Here is a 22625-nt window from a genome sequence, read left to right as displayed (position 1 = left end):
CCTGAAAATTAAAGAACTTGAAGTTTGGGGCCCTGTTTCTGGAGATAACTTGCTTTCTGTCTCTTGGAAATCCTCAATCTTTTTTCATTTTTTAATTTCTTCAACAAACTATTGCTTGAAGAATAATAAGCATAATAAGTTACTCAGGAATTATGAGGATGATACTTCTAAAGTATATAGGGGAATATATGATTAAATGTTTGCATAGGCCAGAATTTTGCAAAAGATGCTGATACATTCCATATTTATCGACTATTAGAGGAAAGAAATTGTAGAGAAAAGTTCCTCTGAAAACTGCTGTAAGCAGTTGTGATTGTTAATATGGAAAGAGTTATTAACTCAAGATGCCTAAACCATTGCAGATGAATGAAATTACTATATTATCTAATTTACTCACTTGAGAACTTTTTTTTTTACCCACTCTACTGTTATTAATGAGATGAGAATAGATGGTACTTAATCAGGGGACTGGAATATCCTAAACTGTTGCCCCTTGCAAGATCTAGAAAAATAAATATTCTATTATCCTAGGGATTCATCACCATAAAATATATTAGAAATGAAAAAATAATCTTACCTTCATTGAAGGCTTTTTTTTAAGCCAAATTTACTGGTAGACTGGACCTAGAATTAAAAATGGCTAAAGGCTGTCTTTGCATTCTTTACTCTAAGTTCACAATTGAGTGGTCTTATTCCTATTAAATAAGTGAAGCCCATGCAGCTATCAAAGAAAATATGCAAGTAGGAGATGTACATTGGAATATGAATAAGGAAAAAGAGAGATTTTGTCCTAATTCCCGGAGCAGGGCTGGTCTAGGTCTAGATCATCTATTCCAGGCTTTCTCAGTTCTTTTTTATCTGTTGCTTGGAAGGATGTTTCAGAGAAAGACAGAGCTTGCCTCAGTTTCTAGAGTTGCCTACTCAGTGGTATCAGATCAAGCCAGAGCAACTTCTGAATAGGAAGGAATACAACTGCATAAGCTGCATGGCAGAGAGAGCAAAGTAGAGAATACAGAAGATTGCTGTTAGTCTTCATTTTTATGGAAACAAGACAGAAGAGACAGGAGACGAGGAAAAAGACATTAAGATAGAGCCTTCTTCCATAAATGATGAGGCACAGAGCCTTATATCTGTGAGGGAAGATCTCAAGACATGACACTCAAGAGAAAAATATACCTTATCATTGGCACCAATGGAAGTAAATTGATTCTCAGTCCTGATTGTACATTATCATCATGCCTGCACCTTGGGCAATGGGAGGGAAATGAGTTTTTCTTTGTCAATACTTATCAACGTTCACGATATTCTCAAATATCCGAAATCTGTAAATTCTTATTTATGTATTTATTTATTTATATATGTTATTTATTATTTTTTGGTTAATCCTCACCCAAGGATATTTTTTCCATTGATTTTTAGAGAGAATGGAAGGGAAGGAGGGTGGGGGAGAGAGAGAGAAACATCGATGAGAGAGAGAGACACATCGATTGGTTGCCTGCCTCCTGCACACTCCCTGACCAGGCCAGGGATCAAACCTGCAACTCAGGTAATGCCCTTGACCAGGAATCGATGTGCGGGCCGTCACTCTAACCACTTAGCAACACCAGCCAGGGAGTAAATTCTTTTTTCAAATATATTTTTACTGATGTATAATTTGAAATCTATAAATTCTTTAATAATATTACTTTCTATAATTTTCCTCCAAAGATGTTAATTTGTACTGATTGGGTAAGGCTGGTTAGTACTAATAAAGCATACAAATAAGAGAAAGTGGTTAAATAACTTTTCAATGGAATGTTTGACTCTGTATGCTCTTGGGTAGACCTTCACTCATCCTAGTTTCAAACCTTTCAAGTCAGCTTAGCTCTTGTCTCCAGATTTTGTGCATTTCTTTTCCTGCCCTGAACTCAGTCATGAAAGGAGCAACAGTACAGGTAGGTCACTGTAGGGCCTACTCTGATCCCTTCATTGTTCCTCAAAGCTGTCAGGTTTCTACTCGCTCTTCCCTCCTAGAATATGTGACGGTATCAGCTGTGGAAAGGACATTGGACATACTTCCTGGTATAAAGGTAATTGGAAAGGAAAGTACAAATTTATGTCCTGAAATTCTTTATAGATCATATTGGCAACCCTTCCTTTATAAAAATTGCTTAGACTTTGGCTGTAAAGTGAAATGGATTGTTTAAAGTATCTATAATAATATAGAGGTATAATGCCTTATAGAAAATTAAAAAGTATATTGAGCTAATTACATGTCAGAGGAATGGTTTGGAGAATCTTGTTTTTATGGCAAAGTATATGTCTGAGAAAAAGCATTAAGAGATTTCACAAGCCTTTTTTGATTGTAAACTTTTAGAAATTAAAGTATAGCATACATACATAAAAGTACTGTGCCATCTTTTGTGTAGTTAGATTTCTTTCCATAAAGCAAGGCCTAATGGAAGATTCTCCCCATCTAAGAACCTGCTGTATTAGCTACATAATTTTGAGATCCCGTTGGGGATTTTACTTTGGTTACAAGATCTTACTGTTAGCCATATATATATAGAGAGATCTCACTATCAGCCATATATATATCTATATAACAACAACACAAATCTTAGCTCTTGGATCACTTTCTCAGTTTCATCAACAAATATACATATAGATTCTTTATTTAAATCAGTTACCATAAAGTGAATTAGGTCTCATTAAATCACAATCAAAAGTTGGGATTTTCATCAGAAATAAGTTCATGAGTATTGGAAAACTACCATTGTTAATCATATTTGACTGCTTGATGCCACTTATGTACCATGTGCTATCTCACAGTTTTAATAAATTCTAATTTTAAATTTAATGCACATTGCCTTGAGTTAAAAAATTAAAGTTATATATCATGCCCTTCAGAACATTGCTTCTATTTTATCACACTTTGTTCAAAGTGTTTAATAGTTCCCTGTTGTCTATGGGGTGTCTTTACCTTCTGTCTATAGTCTTCTTGCCTGACTTTATCTCTTACCATTTCTTCTGTCCCTCCTCGCCTATTTTAGCAGTAGATGCTAATTTATCCTAAATGGGAATATATCAGTTAAGGTCCACCTTAACGAACTTTCAATGAAAGACTCTTGTTTTTTATTTCAAATGTGCATATTAAGTCTAATTAGGTTGATATGTCTTATGCTCCCTTTCTGTCCTTTCCTGTCACTGTACATTATTTTCTCACATTTCTGCCACCGTTAGAATGACCTTTTATTTTCATTCCATTTCTATAATACCAATGGCTCAGTTCAAGTCCTTTTTTAATGGAACCATCCAAGATTAATATAGCTAGCTTAAAGTGTTTCCATCCTCCCTAGAAATTTAGTACATTTTCCTATATTATGCTGGCCAATAATCATATTGCACTTTTAAATATCAGTTGTGGTTTTATATTGAGTGCAGGACTATCATGAATATGTATATTTTTAATTGGTTATTAATAGATTTGGATGTATTTTTCAAAACAGCTTTACAATGAGTTACATATTTGTTTTGAAACCACAAAATCAAGTGAAGCTATGCTCCGGCAAAGTGTTGTTAGCCTTCAGGATCAGCTATTTCAAAAAGAGCAAGAAAATGCTAAGTTAAAAGAAAAGCTTCAAGAATCAACAGGAGCACCTTATTCTTTACCTCAAGAAAGCGATTCAGATCACTCAGAACAGGTGAGAAATGTTTTCTAAAAAATGTTGCCCACTGCAATATCATATTAAATCCTCTCCTACAATTGACTAAAACTAAAATTTTAAATAATTTTGTAAGTATTAGGGAATAAGTTGTGGCAGGTAGTTTTCATTGTGCTATTTTTTATAATCTTTGTATACATGAGTATTATACATAATATGAATTCATATAGAAATGCATCTACAGGTTAAGTCTGGAATAGTTATTGTGATTATACATTTTGCTAATTTACACTAATGAAGAGAAATTAATAGGTCATGGCCATTTTGAGACTTTTTAACTGAATGAGTTAATAGAATGGAAAGAGTATTGGATGGGAAATGTCATAAAGTACTTGTTATAATGGTATATGGTACTTAATACCTTTTAGTCCCAGTTCTGCCACTGCCTTGATGCATGATTTTAGACATTTCTAAGTTGAGCTTTCTACCTATATCCTGTGTTATTAAGTGAGGCAGTACAAATGTATAGATAAATATGCAGGTTCAGAATTCAACTAAATCTGGGATCAAATTACAGCTCTGCCTGTGAGCTTTGTGTACTTGAACAAATGTCTTTTAACCCTTTCAGCCAAAGTTTCCTCACAAATAAAATGTTGATAATAATGGTATCCATGTCATAGAGTTTTTGAGGATCAGTATTATAATTCATGACAAGTGTAGAGTTTGACATATAGCAAATATTCATTTGTACTTCTTTTTAGATAATTTTTAAGGTAAGTTTCATCTCTAAATATATATTGTAAAAATATCTTATACCTATACATTTATTTGTGTTTTTAAGCACCCACCATTCCTTTAAATTTTACTATTTATGAATTTAGATCAGAAATGGAATTAACACAAACAGGTAATTGGGTGCTTAAATGTTTATTAATGATTGAAGAACAGTAACTTTCAAACCTAGTATATTTTGTCTTACTATCTAATACATTTTAAAATTGTATTTTTTTATGTTGCATATTTTGGACATCAGATTCACAGAATTTCATTAATCATAAAATTTGTATTATGGCACAGTATTATGTTATATGCATAGGCCTATTTATTTAATTAATTTGTTTATTTATCATATTAAACATCCTTGGTCTCACCAACTAATTCAAGGACTGTAACATTACTAATGACTGATATTTACTTGTATGCTCCTTGCTTATCTGGTACTCTGATTCTCTCACCAGACATGACTACTAAACTGTTAATCATTTTGATGTTTTTAAAAAAAAATATATTTTTATTGATTTCAGAGAGGAAGAGAGAGATAGAAACATCAATGATGAGAGAGAATCATTGATTGGCTGCCTCCTGCACGCCCCCCACTGGGGATCGAGCCTGCAACCCAGGCATGTGCCCTTGACTGGAATCGAACCCAGGACCGTTTAGTCCGCAGGCTGATACTTTATCCACTGAGACAAACCAGCTAGGGCCATTTTGATTATTTTATTTTATTTTATTTTATTTTAAAATATATTTTATTGATTTTTTACAGAGAGGAAGGGAGAGAGATAGAGAGTTAGAAACATCGATGAGAGAGAAACATCGATCAGCTGCCTCCTGCACACCCCCCACTGGGGATGTGCCCGCAACCCAGGTACATGCCCTTGATCGGAATCAAACCTGGGATCTTTCAGTCCGCAGGCCGACGCTCTATCCACTGAGCCAAACCGGTTTCGGCCATTTTGATTATTTTAAAAAAGTTTTAGCACATATAAATTTATGTGGAAATTGTATATTGTTTATTTTGTCATTTCTAAAAATGTATCATACTGTATTGTGACTTGGTGTTGGGCAATTTTGGCTCATTATGTTATTAAGATTCATCCCATATTGTTTGGTATAACTGATCACTTATTTTTAATGATTTAAATATATATATACATTACGACCAAATGACTGAACGACCAGTTGCTATGATGCTCACTGAACACCATGGGGCAGACCCTCAATGCAGGGGCTGCCCCCTGGTGGTCAGTGCACTCCCACAGCCAACCTCCCATGGTGGGCCAACCTCCCGCAGTGGGCCAACCTCCCGCAGCCCTCCCCACCCCTGCCTGCCGGCCCCAATCACCCCCATAGGGACTTGGCAAGACAGCCATGATTGGCCCCGATCACCAGCCAGGCTGAGGGACCCCACCTGTGACCCAATTCATGCACCGGGCCTCTAGTTTTATTATATGTGATTATATCTTAACTATTTATACATTCATTTGTAGATGAGTATTTGGGTTATTTCCATTTTTTGGCTATTCCTATATAATAAAAGAGTAATATGCAAATTGACCCTAAGGGCAGAATGACTGGGAACAACCGGTCGCTATGATGTGCACTGACCATCAGAGGACAGACGCTCAACATAGGACCTTCCCCCTGGTGGTCAATGTACTCCCCAGTGGGAGCTCCACTCAGCCACAAGCCAGGCTGACGGCGGCCAACGCAGCGGCAGTGACGGGAGCCTCTCCCTTCTCCTTGGTAGCTCTAAGGATGTCCGACTGATAGCTTAGGCCAGTGGTCAGCAAACTGAGGCCCCTTGAGTGTGGCTCTTCCACAAAATACCATGTGTGGGCGCGCACGTACAGTGCGATTGAAACTTCGTGGCCACACTCAAGGGGCCAAAGAGCTGCATATGGCTCGCGAGCCGCAGTTTGCTGACCACTGGCTTAGGCCCACTCCCCCGGGGAGCAGGCCTACTAGTAAGCTGGCAGGTTGACATCCCCTGAGAACTCGTGGGCTGCCAGAGGGATGTCTGATTGCCAGCTTAGGCCCCATCCCCTTTTCTCATTTATTCTGTTAACATGTTGAATTGCATTGGTTGATTTCCAATTATTTAATTGTGTGTTCCTGAAATAAACCAAACTTCATTGTGATGTTTTATTATTTTTATACTAGAGGCCTGGTACATGAAATTCGTGCACTGGGTGGGGGGGGGCAGTCCCTCAGCCCGGCCTGTGCTCTCTTGCAATCCGGGACCACTCAGGGGATGTCCGACTGTCATTTTAGGCCCATGGAGATCGGGCCTAAACCAGCAGTCAGACATCCCTCTCGCAATCCAGGACACTGCATGCACCAGTGACCATACTTTTCATACAGATGAAAGGCATCTTGCTGTTGTATGGGCAGCTACATTTTTTTGCCCTGATTATAAAAAGTAGTACATAACATAATCCTTCTGAGGTAGTAGTACCATTTTCACCATTTTATGGGTGGAAAAACTGAAGCAGAGAGAAGTTAATTGGCTTTGTCACACAGTTATAAGTGTCAGAATCAGGGGTGACCACAAAATGTGCAAGCCAGAGTCCATGCATGTCATCGCTGCATCATCCTGTTTTTTCAGTGTTAGAGTAGTTTTGCCAGTTTTTTAATTTTTAAATCTCAGAGACTGTTCCTAATATATAGGAATGCATGTTCATCCCCATGTAGAATAAATAGGATGTAGACAGTTTGTAGATTTTTCTGATGAATTAAAATTAAGCAGCCATGAATCTCTTTTTCAAATACTGCAGAAGCCAACTTCCTTGTTGAACTGTGTGTGGGATGTAGCAGTTTATAAGCTATGACATAGTCACTCGCAATCCAGGACCCTCAGGGGATGTAGCAGTGCACCAAGCAGCAGGTGGCCAGGGAGGAGCCTGAACTGGGGCCAGGTGCCCTGCCACTCACTCTCATCCCGGCCCACTATGCCTGCTGCCACTGCTCCCCACTGGGTAGTGTTGCTGCCGAGTCAGGAGAGGCTCCTGTCGCCACAGCTGCTCTTGCTAGCCATGAGCCCAGCTTCGGCCTGAGCGGCGCTCCCCCTGTGGGAGCGCACTGACCACCAGGGGGCAGCTCCTGCATTGAGTGTCTGCCCCCTGGTTTTCAGTGGGCATCATAGCAGCTGGTTGGGTTATGCCTTTTCTTTCTGGAATCTTGCTTGTTAGATTTTGCTGTCAAGGTGATGCTGGTGTCCTAATATGAATTGCAAAGTATTCTCTTTTACTTCAATAGAAGAGCCTGTGTAAGACATATTTTTTGTTTGATAATAAACACTCAGTGCTTTCCTTCTAAAATAAAGAACAGGTCAGTTCTATTCAATATTGTATTGGTGATTCTAACTACTACAATAAGGCAAGAAACAGCCCTGGTGGGTGTGGTTCAATGGTTAGAGTGTTGGCCTGCAGAACGTAGGGTTGAGGATTCGATTCCCAGTCAAGGGCACATACCTGATATTTTAACACCTCTCCTTGGCATCTGATAGAAACACTGATTAAAATAATTAAACACAAAAATCCCAAAGTGTCTCTCTCTCTCTCTCTCTCTCTCTCTCTCTCTCTCTCTCTCTCTTTCATCTGTCTCTGTCTCCTTCCCCCTTTCTCCCTTCCAATCTCTCTAAAAAAAAAGTCAGTGGGAAAAATTGACAACAAAAAGGAAGAAACAAAAGCATAACAATTAGAAATAAAGAAGTAAGACTTTTTTTATTCACAGACAACATAATAATGTGTATAGAAATCCAACTTAAAAAAAAACCACAGACTGAATCTATAATAAAGCTCCTAGAAATAGTATGTAAATTTAGCAGTGTTGCAAGATACAACATCAATTTTAAAAAGTCAGTTGTATTTCTAAATACTAGTAACAAATAACAAGAAATTAAAGAGTACTATGTTTAATAACATCAAAACCTATGTCATAATTAAGGATAAATTTGACAAAATATACACCAGAGCTATATACTAATAAAAACGAAAGCAGAGTAAAATTCAAAAACATACAAAAATGGATAGCTATGCCAAATTCATGAATCAGATGATGCAGTATTCTTAAGATGTCAAGTCTCCCCAAATTGATCTATCATATAATCCCAATTAAATTCCAGGAGGCTGTTTTGTTTTGTTTTTACAAGCCAATTCTAAAATTTATAGGAAAATACAAGGGATCTAAAAAAGCGAAGTCAAGTTTCATTTTTATTTTATTTTTTTAATTAAATCTTTATTGTTCAAATTATTACAGTTGTTCCTCTTTTTTCCCCACATAGCTCCCATCCACCCAGTTCCCACCCCACCCTCTGCTCTTACCCGCCCCCCACTGTCCTCATCTATAGGTGTACGATTTTTGTCCAGTCTCTTCCCGCATCCCCCACACCCCTTTCCCCCCCGAGAATAGTCAGTCCCCTCCCTTTCTGTGCCCCTGATTCTATTATATTCACCAGTTTATTCTGTTCATCAGATTATTTATTCACTTGATTTTTAGATTCACTTGTTGATAGATGTGTATTTGTTGTTCATAATTTGTATCTTTACCTTTTTCTTCTTCTTCCTCTTCTTAAAGGATACCTTTCAGCATTTCATATAATACTGGTTTGGTGGTGATGAACTCCTTTAGCTTTTTCTTATCTGTGAAGCTCTTTTTCTGACCTTCAATTCTGAATGATAGCTTTGCTGGATAAAGTAATCTTGGTTATAGGTTCTTGGTATTCATCACTTTGAATATTTCTTGCCACTCCCTTCTGGCCTGTAAAGTTTCTGTTGAGAAATCAGCTGACAGTCGTATAGGTACTCCCCTGTAGGTAACTGTTTTTCTCTTGCTGCTTTTAAGATTCTCTCTCTGTCTTTTGCTTTTGGCATTTTAATTATGATGTGTCTTGGTGTGGTCCTCTTTGGATTCCTTTTGTTTGGGGTTCTCTGTGCTTCCTGGTCTTGTAAGTCTATTTCTTTAACCAGGTAAGGGAAGTTTTCTGTCATTATTTCTTCAAATAAGTTTTCAATATCTTGCTCTCTCTCTTCTTCTGACACCCCTATAATTCGTATGTTGGTACGCTTGAAGTTGTCCCAGAGGCTCCTTACACTATCTTCATATTTTTGGATTCTTTTTTCATTTTGTTTTTCCGGTTGGGTGTTTTTTGCTTCTTCATATTTCAAATCTGTGACTTGATTCTTGCTATCCTCTAGTCTGCTGTTGGAATTCTGTATAATATTCTTTATATCAGTTATTGTATGCTTAATTTCTAGTTGGTCTTTTTTCATAACCTTGAGGGTCTCACTAGATTTCTTGAGGGTCTCATTAAGTTTATCGGCGGTCTCACTAGACTTATTGAGGGTCTTCCTAAATTTATCGGCGGTTTCTAGAAAATTCTTGAAAAACCTTAAAAGTGTGGTTTTGAACTCTATATCCAGTCGTTTGCTTTCCTCCATTTCTGTCATTTGTGACATGTTTTTTTGTCTCCGCATTTTGGCTGTTTCCCTGTGTTGATAGAGTGGCTTTGTGTGGTAGGTGTCCTATAGGGCCCAGTGGGTCAGCCTCCCCAATTACTGGAGGTGGACACTCTCAGTGCACCCCTTTGTGGGCTTTGTGCACAGTCTTGTTGTAGTTAAGCCTTGATTGTTGTAGGTATCCCTGGGAGGAATTGACCTCCAGGCCAATTGGCTGTGAGAATCAGCTGTGTGTGCAGTGGGAGAACTTCTGTGCTGGAGACACCCTTACGGGGCAAGACTTGCTTCAGTGGGGCTTTGGTGCTCACTGAGTCTGCCCCCTGAGTGTGTCCCTTATGGATCTGAGGAGTTGTAATCTGGATGGTCCCACTCTGACCACTGGGTACAATGGCTCTTGGATTTCTAAGGAGGTGCTAATTTAGCCTCTACCCGAGGCTACCCAACAGGAGTCCAGCTGTGAAGCAATGCAAGCTGCTGTGGGGCCTTGGGCCTTCTTTTGGATGTTCTGGCTTTCTCTGACCCAGCTGCAGTTTGTTAGGTAATTTTAGATTGCAAAGGGCCAGGCCTTTCAAATGCAAAAGCCTCTGCTGCAGCTTGGGTGGGGCGGGGTCTCAGGGGATCAACAGGGCGGAGCAAGCAGCTATGGCTGCTCCCCAGTCCTACCCTAAGAGGCCCTGTGTCTCAGTGTCCCGGTAATCGCTGCAAGCGCCTCTGAGAGAAAGCCGCCCTTGAGTTCTGACCGATGCCAGACAGTCCAGTTTCTCCCCGTATGAGTCTGGGTCCCCAGACACTCACCCGGAACTGGAGTTCAGAGCAGTCGGGAGCTTGAGACTCCCTCCCGAGTGAAAGAGACAACCGCTCTCTCCACGTGGCCCGCGTCCTCAGCTGCCAGCCCTTTCCACGTGCACTGCATCCTCAGTTGCCAGCCCTTTTTGCGTGCGCCTCCGTACCTCTACACTTTACTTCCGCACCTCCTCTGAGTCTCAGTGCTTTTCTCTTTCCTTCTAGTTGTAGAATTTCAACTCAGCCAGCCTTTCTGTGGTTATGGATGATGTCTGTTTTGTCTTTTAGTTGTATTTTGAAGTGGTTGTGCGAGGCAGCAATTTCTGGTGTTTACATATGCCGCCATCTTCAGTATTTTTCTTTTGATGAGAACTTTTAAGATCTCTCTTGGCAACTTTCAAACATGCAATATAATATTTTAAATATAGTCACCATGCTGTGTATATAACATTTCAGAACTATATCTTATAACTGGAAGTTTGTGTTATACTGGCTTATTTCGCTTAGCATAATGCTCTCCAGTTCCATCCATGCTGTTGCAAATGGTAAGAATTCCTTCTTTTTTACAGCCGCATAGTATTCCATTGTGTAGATGTACCCCAGTTTTCTAATCCACTCATTTGCTGATGGGCACTTAGGCTGTTTCCAAATCTTAGCTATGGTAAATTGTGCTGCTATGAACATAGGGATGCATATATCCTTTCTGATTGGTGTTTCTGGTTTCTTGGGATATATTCCTAGAAGTGGGATCACTGGGTCAAATGGGAGTTCCATTTTTAACTTTTTGAGGAAACTCCATACTGTTCTCCATAGTGGCTGCACCAGTCTGCATTCCCACCAGCAGTGCACAAGTGTTCCCTTTTCTCCGCATCCTCGCCAGCACTTGTCGTTTGTTGATTTGTTGATGATAGCCATTCTGACAGGTGTGAGATGGTACCTCATTGTTGTTTTGATTTGCATCTCTCGGATGATTAGTGACTTTGAGCATGTTTTCATATGTCTCTTGGCTTTCTGAATGTCCTCTTTTGAAAAGTGTCTATTTAGGTCCTTTGCCCATTTTTTGATTGGATTGTTTATCTTCCTTTTGTTATGTTGTATGAGTTCCCTATAAATGTTGGAGATTAAACCCTTATCGGTGATAACATTGGCACATATGTTCTCCCATGCAGTGGGCTTTCTCGTTCTTTTTTTTTTTAATTTAAGTTCTTTATTGTTTAATGTATTATATGTCTCCTTTTCCCCCCATTGGCTTCTCCTGGCCGCCCCCAACCCCAGCACATGCCCTCACTCCCCCCTCCATCTGTGTCCATTGGTTATGCTCATATGCATGCACACAAGATCTTTAATTGATCTCTTATCCCCTCACCCCCCACGCCTTCCCTCAGAGGTTGGACAGTTTATTCGATGCTTCTATGACTCTGGTTCTATTTTTGTTCATCAGTTTACGTTGTTCATTATATTCCACAAATGAGTGAGATCATGTGATATTTATCCCACTACCCTTTTCTGGTAACCAACAATCTGTTCTCTGTTTCTGTGAGTTTGTTTTCTTAGGTTCTACATATAAGTGAGCTCATATAGGGTTTGTCTTTTCTCTCTGTCTTATTTTCACTTAGCATAATGCCCTCAGGGTCCATCCATGTTGTGGCAAATCGCAGGAATTCCTTCTTTTATGTGGTTAAGTAATATTCCACTGTATCTTTATACCACATATTCACCTGTTCATCTGTTTATTGGCGATTAGGTTGTTTTGTGTATTAGCTACTGTAAGTAATGCTGCAGTGAACATGGGGGTGTAGATCTCTTTTTGTGATTGTGATTTCATTTCCTTCAGGTATATTCCCAGAAGTTAAATTGCTGGATCATATGGTAGGTCTGTTTTTACTTTTTTTGTGGAACCTCCATACTATTGTTCATAGTAGCTATACTAATTTAAATTCCCACCAATAGTGCATAGGGGTTTTCATTTTTCACCACATCTTCACCAACCTTAGTTATTCCTTTTTGATAATAGGCATTCTAACAAGTGAGGTGATATCTCATGTGGTTTTGATTTTCATTTCACTGATGATTAGTGATGTTGAGCATCTTTTCATGTACCAGTTAGCCATCTGTATGTCTTCTTTGGAAAAAATGTCTATTCAGATTCTCTGCCCTTTTCTTTAATGTGGTTTTGTGTGTTTTTTTGGCGATTGAGTTGTTTGAGTTCTTTATATATTTTGGATATTAACATCTTATCACCTATATAATTTATAAATATTTTCTCACAATCTGTAGGTTGTTGCTTTTTCATCTTGTCTGATTTTTTTTTAAAGATGGTTTTTATAAGATAGAGGTTTAGTTTCATTCTTTTGCTTGTGATTGACCAGTATTCCCAGCACCATTTATTGAAGAGACTGTTCTTTCTCCATTGTATATTTTTGGCCGCTTAAAGAAGAAAAAGAAAACAAACCCAACCTGGTATCAAACTGGAGATCTCTTGGTTCACGGGATGATGTTCAACTGAACCACACTGGGTGGGCTTAACTGCTTTGCTATAAATTAATTGACTCTATATACATGGGACAACTTTGCTGAAAAGTGTACGCAGTTTTTTCTTTCAGCACTTTCAAAAATCATGCCACTACAGTCTGACTGTAAAGTTTCTGCTGAAAAATCTGCTGATGGTCTAATGGTTTTTCCCTTGTATATAACAAATTGTTTTTCTCCTGTTGCTTTTAAGATTCTCTTCTTGCTTTTAACTTTTGACAAATTTAATTGTAAGGTTTCTTGATTTGAGTCTTTGTAGTTATCTAATTTGAAACTCACTGGGCTTCCTGAATCTGGATGTTTGTTTCCTTCCCCAGGTTAGTAAAGTTTTCAGCTATTATTTTTAGAAATAAGCTTTCTCCTCTTTTCTCCTTCTGGGATCCCTAAAATGTGAATCTTGTTCTACTTGATGATATCCCATAAGTTCTGTAAGCCATCTTTACTCTTTTTTTACTTTTTTTTTCCTGATTGGACAAAATCTACTGCCCTGCTTATTTCTTTCTTTTGTTTCATGTAGTCTGCTGGTGAACCCCTGTAGTGTATTTTTCAGTTCGGTAATTGTATTTCTCCATTCTGTGATTTCTGTCTGGTACTTAAAAAAATATTTTCTATTTCTTCGTTGAAATTCTCACTTTGTTGATGCATTTTTCTCCATATCTGGATATTTTTTATGTTTATTATTTTGAACTCTTTATCAGGTAAATTACTTATCTCCGTTTTATTAGGGTTTATTTCTGGGGTTTAATCTTGTCCTTTTGTTGACAACATATTCTTTTATTTCTTCGTTTTCCTTGACTCTCTATATTAGTTTCTCTGCATTAGATAAAACAGCCCTTCTGCCAGACTTGAAGTGGTATCATGTAGGAGATGAAACAGCGTTCAGCCCTGCACTAGCTCTTGTTTGTCTCTCAAACCTTTGTGATTGTCCAAGCAGTCTTGTTTGTTGGTTGTGGCAACCAATAGTTGAGGGTGTGCCAAGATCAATGCAGGTTGATTGGAAGCTGGTCTCTTAGACAGCAGCTTTTAAAGTATGCAAGTACTTCTTTCAGGGAAGGGTTAGTTAAATATAGAAATTTTTAATTGAAAGTTGTTTTATGTATTAAGGATATTTTCCTTAAAATTTTATAGCAAAATGCCATAATCATACTATTAATTGGAATTCTGTTAATTGATATATCTAAACTTATTTTAATAACATTTATTGATATTCTAGCATGTGTTAGGCACTGTTTTTGGTTATGAAGAAACTTGAGGGAACAAAACAAGGTCTTTGCACTCATGGAGCATCTATTCAGGTCAGAGAGTCACTGTCAGACAAACACATCATGTAGTAATAAGTGTTGTGAAGAAAAATAACGCCGCATGAGATAAAGCATGATAGAGAATGGTGGTGCTGTTTTTTGTATGGTGGTGAAAGAAAGCGAATCTGATCAAGTGACATTTAAGAAGGAAAATGGAGGAAATGAACCATTTAGATATGTGAGAGAAGACCATTCCAAGCAGATGGATCTACAAGAACAAAGCCCATGAAGCAGGAGTTTGGTAGCATGGAGGCCAGTGTGGTTAGATCTGAGAAAGCTATTGGGGGGAGTAAGTGACTTAAGAGAGGTAGATGTAGGAGGGTCAGGACTCCTAGGGCCTTGTTGCCACTATAAGGATGTAGACTTTACTCTGAGTGAGATGGAAAGCCATTGTTGTGTTTAAATAGAAGAACAACATGGAAGCCATGGGAGTGTTTTAACAAGAAGAGTTATAAGAACTAACATAATGTTTTAGAAGGATCACCCTGGTTGTACTGCAGAAATAAGAGTATAAAAAGGCAAAGATGGGAGCAGGGAGAGAGATTTAAGAGACAATAGTAATAGTCCAGGTGAAAAACAGTGGGTGCTTAGATTTGGCTGTGAGATGTAGTTTGATTTTGGAAATAATTCAAAGGTAGAACCCATAAGATTTGAAGATGGCTTAGATGTGAAGTATGAGAAGAAGGGAAGAATTTAAAAATACAGCATTTCTATGCCTAACTACCAGGTTGAATGGATTTGCCATTTTCTTAGACAAAAAAGAATACTCGAGCATTTCTCCTAACAAGGAGGAGGACACTGAAATTATATAGAGAGAAGTGAAAGCTTTGAATTAGGGAAATAGTAAAAGGAATGGAGAGAAACGGATGACTTGGGATTTCTACCAACTAGTAACATGTTCTTTATTGTATTGACACTGTAACTCTTCATGATACCTCCAATTAGACTCATCTCTTCATCAATCTATCCTTTCATCCATTCATCATTCAGTTATTCATCCATTGATTCATGTATTATTCAGTTATATAGTCAATATTTATTAAACTCCTACTGTATTCTAGGTACTAGTTTTAGTGTGAAGGGCTACAAAGATGAATAAGACAGTCTGCTCTTATGAATATTTTAAATGGATATACAGACAGGAAATAATTATTATAGAATGTGCTATGATGGAAGTATAAACAAAGTAGGGGCTTTTTGGAGAGATGCTTTGCAGGGATCATGTTTATGGAGAGAAAGTGGTATTGCCAAAGCTTTCAGAGAGAAAGTTGAATATGTCAGTTTGAATATTATTTAGTAGTTTCTTGTTGGGAGTAAATAAGCATAGGCCCAGAGGTGAGAAAGATTATTAAGAATATTCTATCTTAGTGCTTTTTAGACCTGAATATGCATACAGTCACCCAGAGTGGGGGCTTATAAAACAGATTCTGATTCAGCAAGTCTGGCCTAGGGCCTAAGATTCTGCATTTCTTTTGCATTCTCAGATGGTGCTGTTATAGCTGCTCCAGGGACCACCCTTTCATTAATAAAAGACTAAGTAGGAAAGTGGATTATATGCAGTTGAGGGAAAATGGTAGAAAGATTTTATTCTTTCATTTCTCTTATCCCTATATTATTTTTTTTTACAAACAATTGCATTGGGCCTTTTCTGTACATGTTTCTTGGAGGGTATATTCACAGAGTAATAAATAACGTAAATTCTGGAATCTGGATCCCTTATCTGTATTATCTTGTACAAGTTACTTAACTTTAGGGAAGTCAAGTCTCAGTTTTGTCATTTGTAAAATAGGTATTATAATAGCACCTACCTCATTGGGGTTTTATGAAGATTAATGAGGCACTGCATGGTGGGTATTTAGAGTAATACATGTTAGCTTTTAATATTATTATATACAAGAAAACACTTCTTACATAATGTTAGTAAATTTGAAATTGTGTTTTCCTGTACTGATAGTGATTTATATTCTCTTTTTCCTGATCTTATAATCAGAATTATTGTTGGGCTAACTGACAGTCTTTGCCGAAGAATAGGGCAAAGCTAATTGGTTCGTATGGGATTGAAACCTGTGACCTTTGATTTCTTAGCACCCTGCTCTTAACTAGTTGAATTCTGTTCTCATCTCAGAGTGATTGTTTATCTTTTCCATGTACAAGTACAGTTTCTTGCCTTAGAGGAATATTTTGAATTAGAGGACTAGAGAGAAACCTAAGCCTTAAAATTACTATCCTGTATTTATCTGCGAATGAGGTATATTCCATGTGGCTAACAGCAGACCACAAGATTGAAGTTGTAAATTTTAACCACAGGCTTGTTTGTCTTTTATTTCTTTTCATTCTTTAATCCTTCCTATTTTAAGTGGTAGAAAATTTTCTTTCTGAATGTGGTTTTCCCTTAAGTTCTCACTTTATTTCCCTATTTATTTATTCATTTATTTTATCATTTTATACACTTTTATTTTATTTTAAATCTTTAATGTTGAAAATGCTACCTTTTAAACATTATTATTACTAAATATTTTAAATCTACAAAAGAATAACTGTAAAATCTGTGGACACACTAATAGCTATCACCAACACTTCTGATGCTACCTATATGCTCTACCTTGATCCCATTTTCTTTTCTCTGAAGATAATCATGCTCTTGGTTATTGTGTTTATTAATTCCTGCCTATTAAAACTTTCTTAAATATATGTTTAGTATTATTTTTATTAAAACCTTAAAAATATCATCCTCTATGTAGGTCATGCTTTGGGACTTGATTTTTATCTTTGAACTTTATTTTTTATTTTTTTACTATTAATGAATACACATACATTTATTTATTTATTTTAGATTGAAATTTTTTATTGTTTAAAGCATTACATGAGTCTCCTTTTTCCCCCATTGACCTCTTCCCGGCCACCTGCAACCCACAGCACATGCCCTCACCCCCCTACTGTCTGTGTCCATTGGTTATGCTCATTTGCATCCATACAAGTCCTTTGGTTGATCTCTTACCCCCTCGTCCCCCTACATAGAAAACCCTAAAGACTCCATCAAAAAGCTCTCCCTTATAGGTTGGACAGTCTGTTTAATGCTTCTGTGACTCTGGTTCTATTTTTATTCATCAGTTTATATTGAACATTATATACCACAAATGAGTGAGATCATGTGATATTTATCTTTCTCTGACTGGCTTATTTCACCTAGTATAATGCTCTTCAGTTCCATCCATGCTGTTGCAAATGGTAAGAATTCCTTTTTTTTTACAGCCGCATAGTATTCCATTGTGTAGATGTACTCCAGTTTTCTAATCCACTCATCTGCTGATGGGCACTTAGGCTGTTTCCAAATCTTAGCTATTGTAAATTGTGCTGCTATGAACATAGGGGTGCATATATCCTTTCTGATTGGTGATTCTGTTTTCTTGGGATATATTCCTAGAAGTGGGATCAGGTCTAATGGAAGTTCCATTTTTAATTTTTTGAGGAAATGCCATACTGTTTTCCACAAAGGCTGCACCAGTCTGCATTCCTACCAGCAGTGCATGAGGATTCCTTTTTCTCCTCATCCTCTCCAGCACTTGTCATTTATTGATTTGTTGATGATAGCCATTCTGACAGGTGTGAGATGATACCTCATTATTGTTTTGATTTTCATCTCTCAGATGATTAATGACTTTAAGCATGTTTTCATATGCCTCTTGGCCTTCTGTATGTCCTCTTTTGAAAAGTGTCTATTTAGGTCCTTTGCCCATTTTTTGATTGGATTGTTTATCTTTCTTTTGTTAAGTTGTATGAGTTCCTTATAAATTTTGGAGATTAATATTATCAGAAATAACATTGGCAAATATGTTCTCCCATGCAGTGGGCTTTCTTGTTGCTTTGTTGAAGCTTTCGCTGTGCAGAAGCTTTTTATTTTGATGTACTCCCATTTGTTTATTTTCTCCTTAGTTTCCATTGCCCTAGGAGCTATATCAGTAAAGATATTGCTACAAATAATGTCTGCTATTTTTCTACATATGGCTTCTTGTAGGATTTTTATGGTTTCCCATCTTACATTTAAGTCCTTTATCCATTTTGAGTTTATTTTTGTGTATGGTGTAAGTTGGTGGTCTAGTTTCGTTTTCTTGCATGTATCTGTCCAATTTTCCCAACACCATTTATTGAAGAGACTGTCTTGATTCCATTGTATGCTCTTGCCTCCTTTGTCAAATATTAATTGAACATAATGGCTTGGGTCTATTTCTGGGTCCTCTGTTCTATTTCATTGATCTACTAGTATATGTCTGTTCTTGTGCCAGTACAAGGCAGTTTTGAGAACAGTGGCTTTGTAGTATAACTTGATATATGGTATTGTGATCCCTCCAACTTTGTTCTTCTTTCTCAGGATTGTTGCGCTATTTGGGGTCTTTTTTTATTCCAGATGAATTTTTGGAGAGTTTGTTCCAAGTCTGTGAAATATGCCATTGGTATTTTAGTGGGGATTGCATTGAATCCATAGATTGCTTTGGGTAGTATGGACATTTTAATGATGTTGATTCTTCTAATCCATGAACATGGTATGTTCTTCCATTTGTTTATTCTTCCTCTATCTCTTTTTTCAGCATCCTGTAATTTTTTGAGTACATGTCCTTTACCTCCTTGGTTAAATTTATTCCTCTGTATCTTAGTTTTTTTGTTGCAATGATAAATGGGATTGTTTTTTTAGTTTTTCATTCTGCGAGTTCATTATTGGTGTATAAAAGAGCCATAGATTTCTGGGTGTTAATTTTGTATCCTGCTACAAATGAATTGCAGAATTCATTTATTAGTTCTGGTAGCTTTTTGATGGAGTCTTTAGGGTTTTCTATGTACAATATCATGTCATCTCCAAATAATGATAATTTTAGTTCTTCTTTTGCAATTTTGATGCCTTTATTTCTTCTTCTTGTCTGATTGCTGTTGCTAGCACTTCCAGTACTGTGTTGAACAGGAGCTGTGACAGTGGGCATCCCTGTCTTGTTCCTGTTCTTAAGGTGAATGGTTTTAGTTTTTGTCCATTGAGTCTGATGTAGGCTGTAGTTTGTCATATAATGCTTTTATTATGTTGAGGTATGATCCCTCTATCCCCACTTTGCTGAGAGTTTTTATCAGGAAAGGGTGTTGGATTTTGTCACATGCCTTTTCTGCATCAGTTTTTATGGTTATGTGATTTGTGTCTCTCAATTTATTTATGTGATGTATCACGTTTATTGATTTGTGGATTCTATACCAACCTTGCATCCCGGGATAAATCCCACTTGGTCATGGTGTATGATCTTTCTAATGTAATACTGGATCCGATTTGCTAGAATTTTGTTGAGGATTTTAGCATCTATGTTCATTAAGGATATTTGCCTGTAATTCTCTTTCTTTGTAGTGATCTAGTTTTGGAATTAGGATAATGCTGGCTTCATAGAAAGAGCTTGGAAATTTGCATTCCTCTTGAGTTTTTTGGAATAGTTCAAGGATAGGTTTTAGTTCTTCTCTGAATGTTTGGTAAAACTCTCCTTTGAAGCCATCTTGCCCGAGACTTTTGTTTGCTGGAAGCTTTTTGATGACTGTTTCAATTTCATCCTTAGTTATCAGCTTGTTGAGTTTTTTTATTCTTCTTTATTGAGTTTTGAAAGGTTGTATTTTTCTAGGAATATGTCCATTTCCTCTAGGTGGTTTAGTTTGTTGGAATTGTTCAGAGTATTTTTTTACAATCTTTTGTATTTCTGTGGAGTCTATTGTTAGTTCTCCTCTTTCATTTCTGATTTTGTTTATTTGGGATCTCTCTCTTTGCTTCTTGGTGAGCCTGGCTAGAGGTTCATCAATCTTGTTTATCCTTTAAAAGAACCAGCTCTTGGTTTCATTGATCTTTTCTATTGTTGTTTTGATCTCTATTTCATTTATTTCTGCCCTGATCTTTATTATTTCATTCCTCTGCTCACTCTGAGCTTTTCTTGTTGCTCTCTTTCTAATTCTTTAAGTTGGAGAGTGAGATAATTAATTACCAGTTTTTCTTGTGTTTTTTTTTTTTTTTTTTTGAGGTAGGCCTGTAATGCTATGAACTTCCCTCTCAGGACTGCTTTCACTGTGTCCCATAGGTTTTGGATTGTTGTGTTTTTATCATCATTTGTTTCCTGGATGTTTTTAATATCTTCTTTGATCTCTTTGGTAACCCAATCATTGTTTAATAGCATGCTATTCAGCCTCCAATTGTTTTAATTAATTTATTGTTTTTATTATAGTTGATTTCTAATATTATGCCATTGTGATCTGAGAAGATGCTTGATATGATTTCAATCTTCTTGAATTTGGAGAGACTTTGCCTATGACCCATTATGTGGTCTATCTTTGAAAATGTCCCATGTGCTCTTGAGAAGAATGTATATTCTGTAGCTTTTGGGTGAAATGTTCTGAAGATATCAATTATGTCTATCTGATCTAGTGAGTCATTTAAGATTGCTGTTTGTTTGCTGATTTTTTTGTCTAGAGGAATTATCTAGTGATGTCAGTGCGGTATTAAAGTCCTCTACTATGATCGTATTACTGTCGTTCTCTCCCTTGATATCCTCCAGAAGTTTTTTTTATGTATTTGGGTGCTTCTGCATTGGGTGCATATAGGTTTACCAGATTTATATTCTCTTGTTATATTGATCCCTTTAGTATTACGAAGTGGCCCTCCTTATCGCTTGTTATGGCCTTCACTCTGAGGTCTGTTTTGTCAGATAGAAGTATTCCTACCCCAGGTTTTTTTTTTCCATTTCCATTTGCCTGAAAGATATTTTTCTATCCCTTCACTTTCTCTCTGTTTGAGTCTCTTGTTCTAAGGTGGGTCTCGTGTACGCAGCACATATACGGGTAATGTTTTCTTATCTATTCAGCCACTCGATATCTTTTGATTGGATCATTTAGGCCATTTACATTTAAACTTATTGATAGGTATTTGTTTATAGCCATTTTTATTTTTGTGCCTGTGTTCCTTTTTCCCTTTTCTTTTTCTTCTTCTTCTTCTTCTTTTTAAAACAGTCCCCTTAACGTTTCTTGCATTGCTAGCTTGGTAGCGATAAACTCCCTTAGCCTTTTGTTGTTGTTGTTGTCTGTAAAGCTCCTTATTTCCCCTTCAATTTTGAATGATAGCCTTGCTAAATAGAGTATTCTTGGATTCAGTCCCTTGCTTTGCACCGCTTAGTATACTTCTTGCCATTTCTTTCTGGTCTGATATGTTTCTGTTGAGAAATAATTTGATAATCTAATGGGAGATCCCTTGTAAGTAACTTTCTGTCTCTCGTAGTCTTTAAGATTCTCTCTTTTTTCTTAATGTTTGCCATCGTAATTATGACGAATCTTGGTGTGGGTCTTTTTGTGTTCTTCTTGTTTGGGAGTCTCTGTGCTTGTGCAACATTTTTCTTCCCCAAATCAGGGAAGTTTTCTTACATTATTTCTTCAAATAGGTGTTCTAATCCTTGCTCATCTTATTGTTGTTCTGGCACCCCTTTATACATATGTTGCTTCATTTCATGTTGTCCCAAAGCTCCCTCAGTCTCTCCTGTCTTTTGATCTTTTTCTCCAATTGCAGTTCAGATTGGGTATGTTTTCTAATTCACTGTCTTCTAATTCACTAATTTGGTCCTCCACTTCTCCTAGTCTACTGTTGAAAGATTCCATATTGTTTTTTATTGTAGCTATATCACTCTTTATTTTTTCCTGATTCTTACATACATTGTTGATTTTCTCATCCATCTGGTTTATGAACTGTCTGACCCTTAGTCTGAATTCTTTTTCTGACATATTGCATGCCTCTGTTTCATTTAGTTCCTTGTCTGGTGATTCCTTATTTTCTTTCCTTTGGGGGTTGTTCTTCTGTCTCCCCATTTTTGCTCTCACCAAAGGATCTAGGTGTCGAGTCACACGGGGCCTATGGCTATAGCAGTGGACTTGGTGGTGGGTTGTGTAGTCGTGGGCAGCAGCTACTCCTCAGGTGGTTGTGGGCAGTGGCTGCACCTTGCGGGGCTGTGGGGCAGCTGCTCCTCATGCATTCACGGGTAGCGGCTTTTCACGGGGCAGCTGCTCTTCGGGCGGTTGCAGGTGGCTGCGCCTTGCATGGTTATGGTGCAGCTGCTCCTTGTGTGGTCACAGGT

General features: G+C 37.4%; 1 protein-coding gene across 1 annotated transcript in view; it reads left to right on the top strand.

The window, feature by feature from the left end:
• CNTLN (centlein) overlaps window positions 1-22625 on the top strand; it is a 248974-nt gene that overhangs the window by 83368 nt on the left and 142981 nt on the right. Inside the window, exon 8 of the mRNA XM_023758906.1 lies at window positions 3489-3683. Within this exon, the coding sequence (XP_023614674.1) occupies window positions 3489-3683 (195 nt within the window). The remainder of the gene's footprint in view (window positions 1-3488; window positions 3684-22625) is intronic.

Source organism: Myotis lucifugus, unplaced genomic scaffold, assembly GCF_000147115.1.
Source record: "Myotis lucifugus unplaced genomic scaffold, Myoluc2.0 scaffold_144, whole genome shotgun sequence".
NCBI classification, from domain to species: Eukaryota; Metazoa; Chordata; class Mammalia; order Chiroptera; family Vespertilionidae; genus Myotis; species Myotis lucifugus.
Note: the sequence above shows the minus strand (reverse complement) of the source record. Positions and strands in the feature narration are given on the sequence as shown.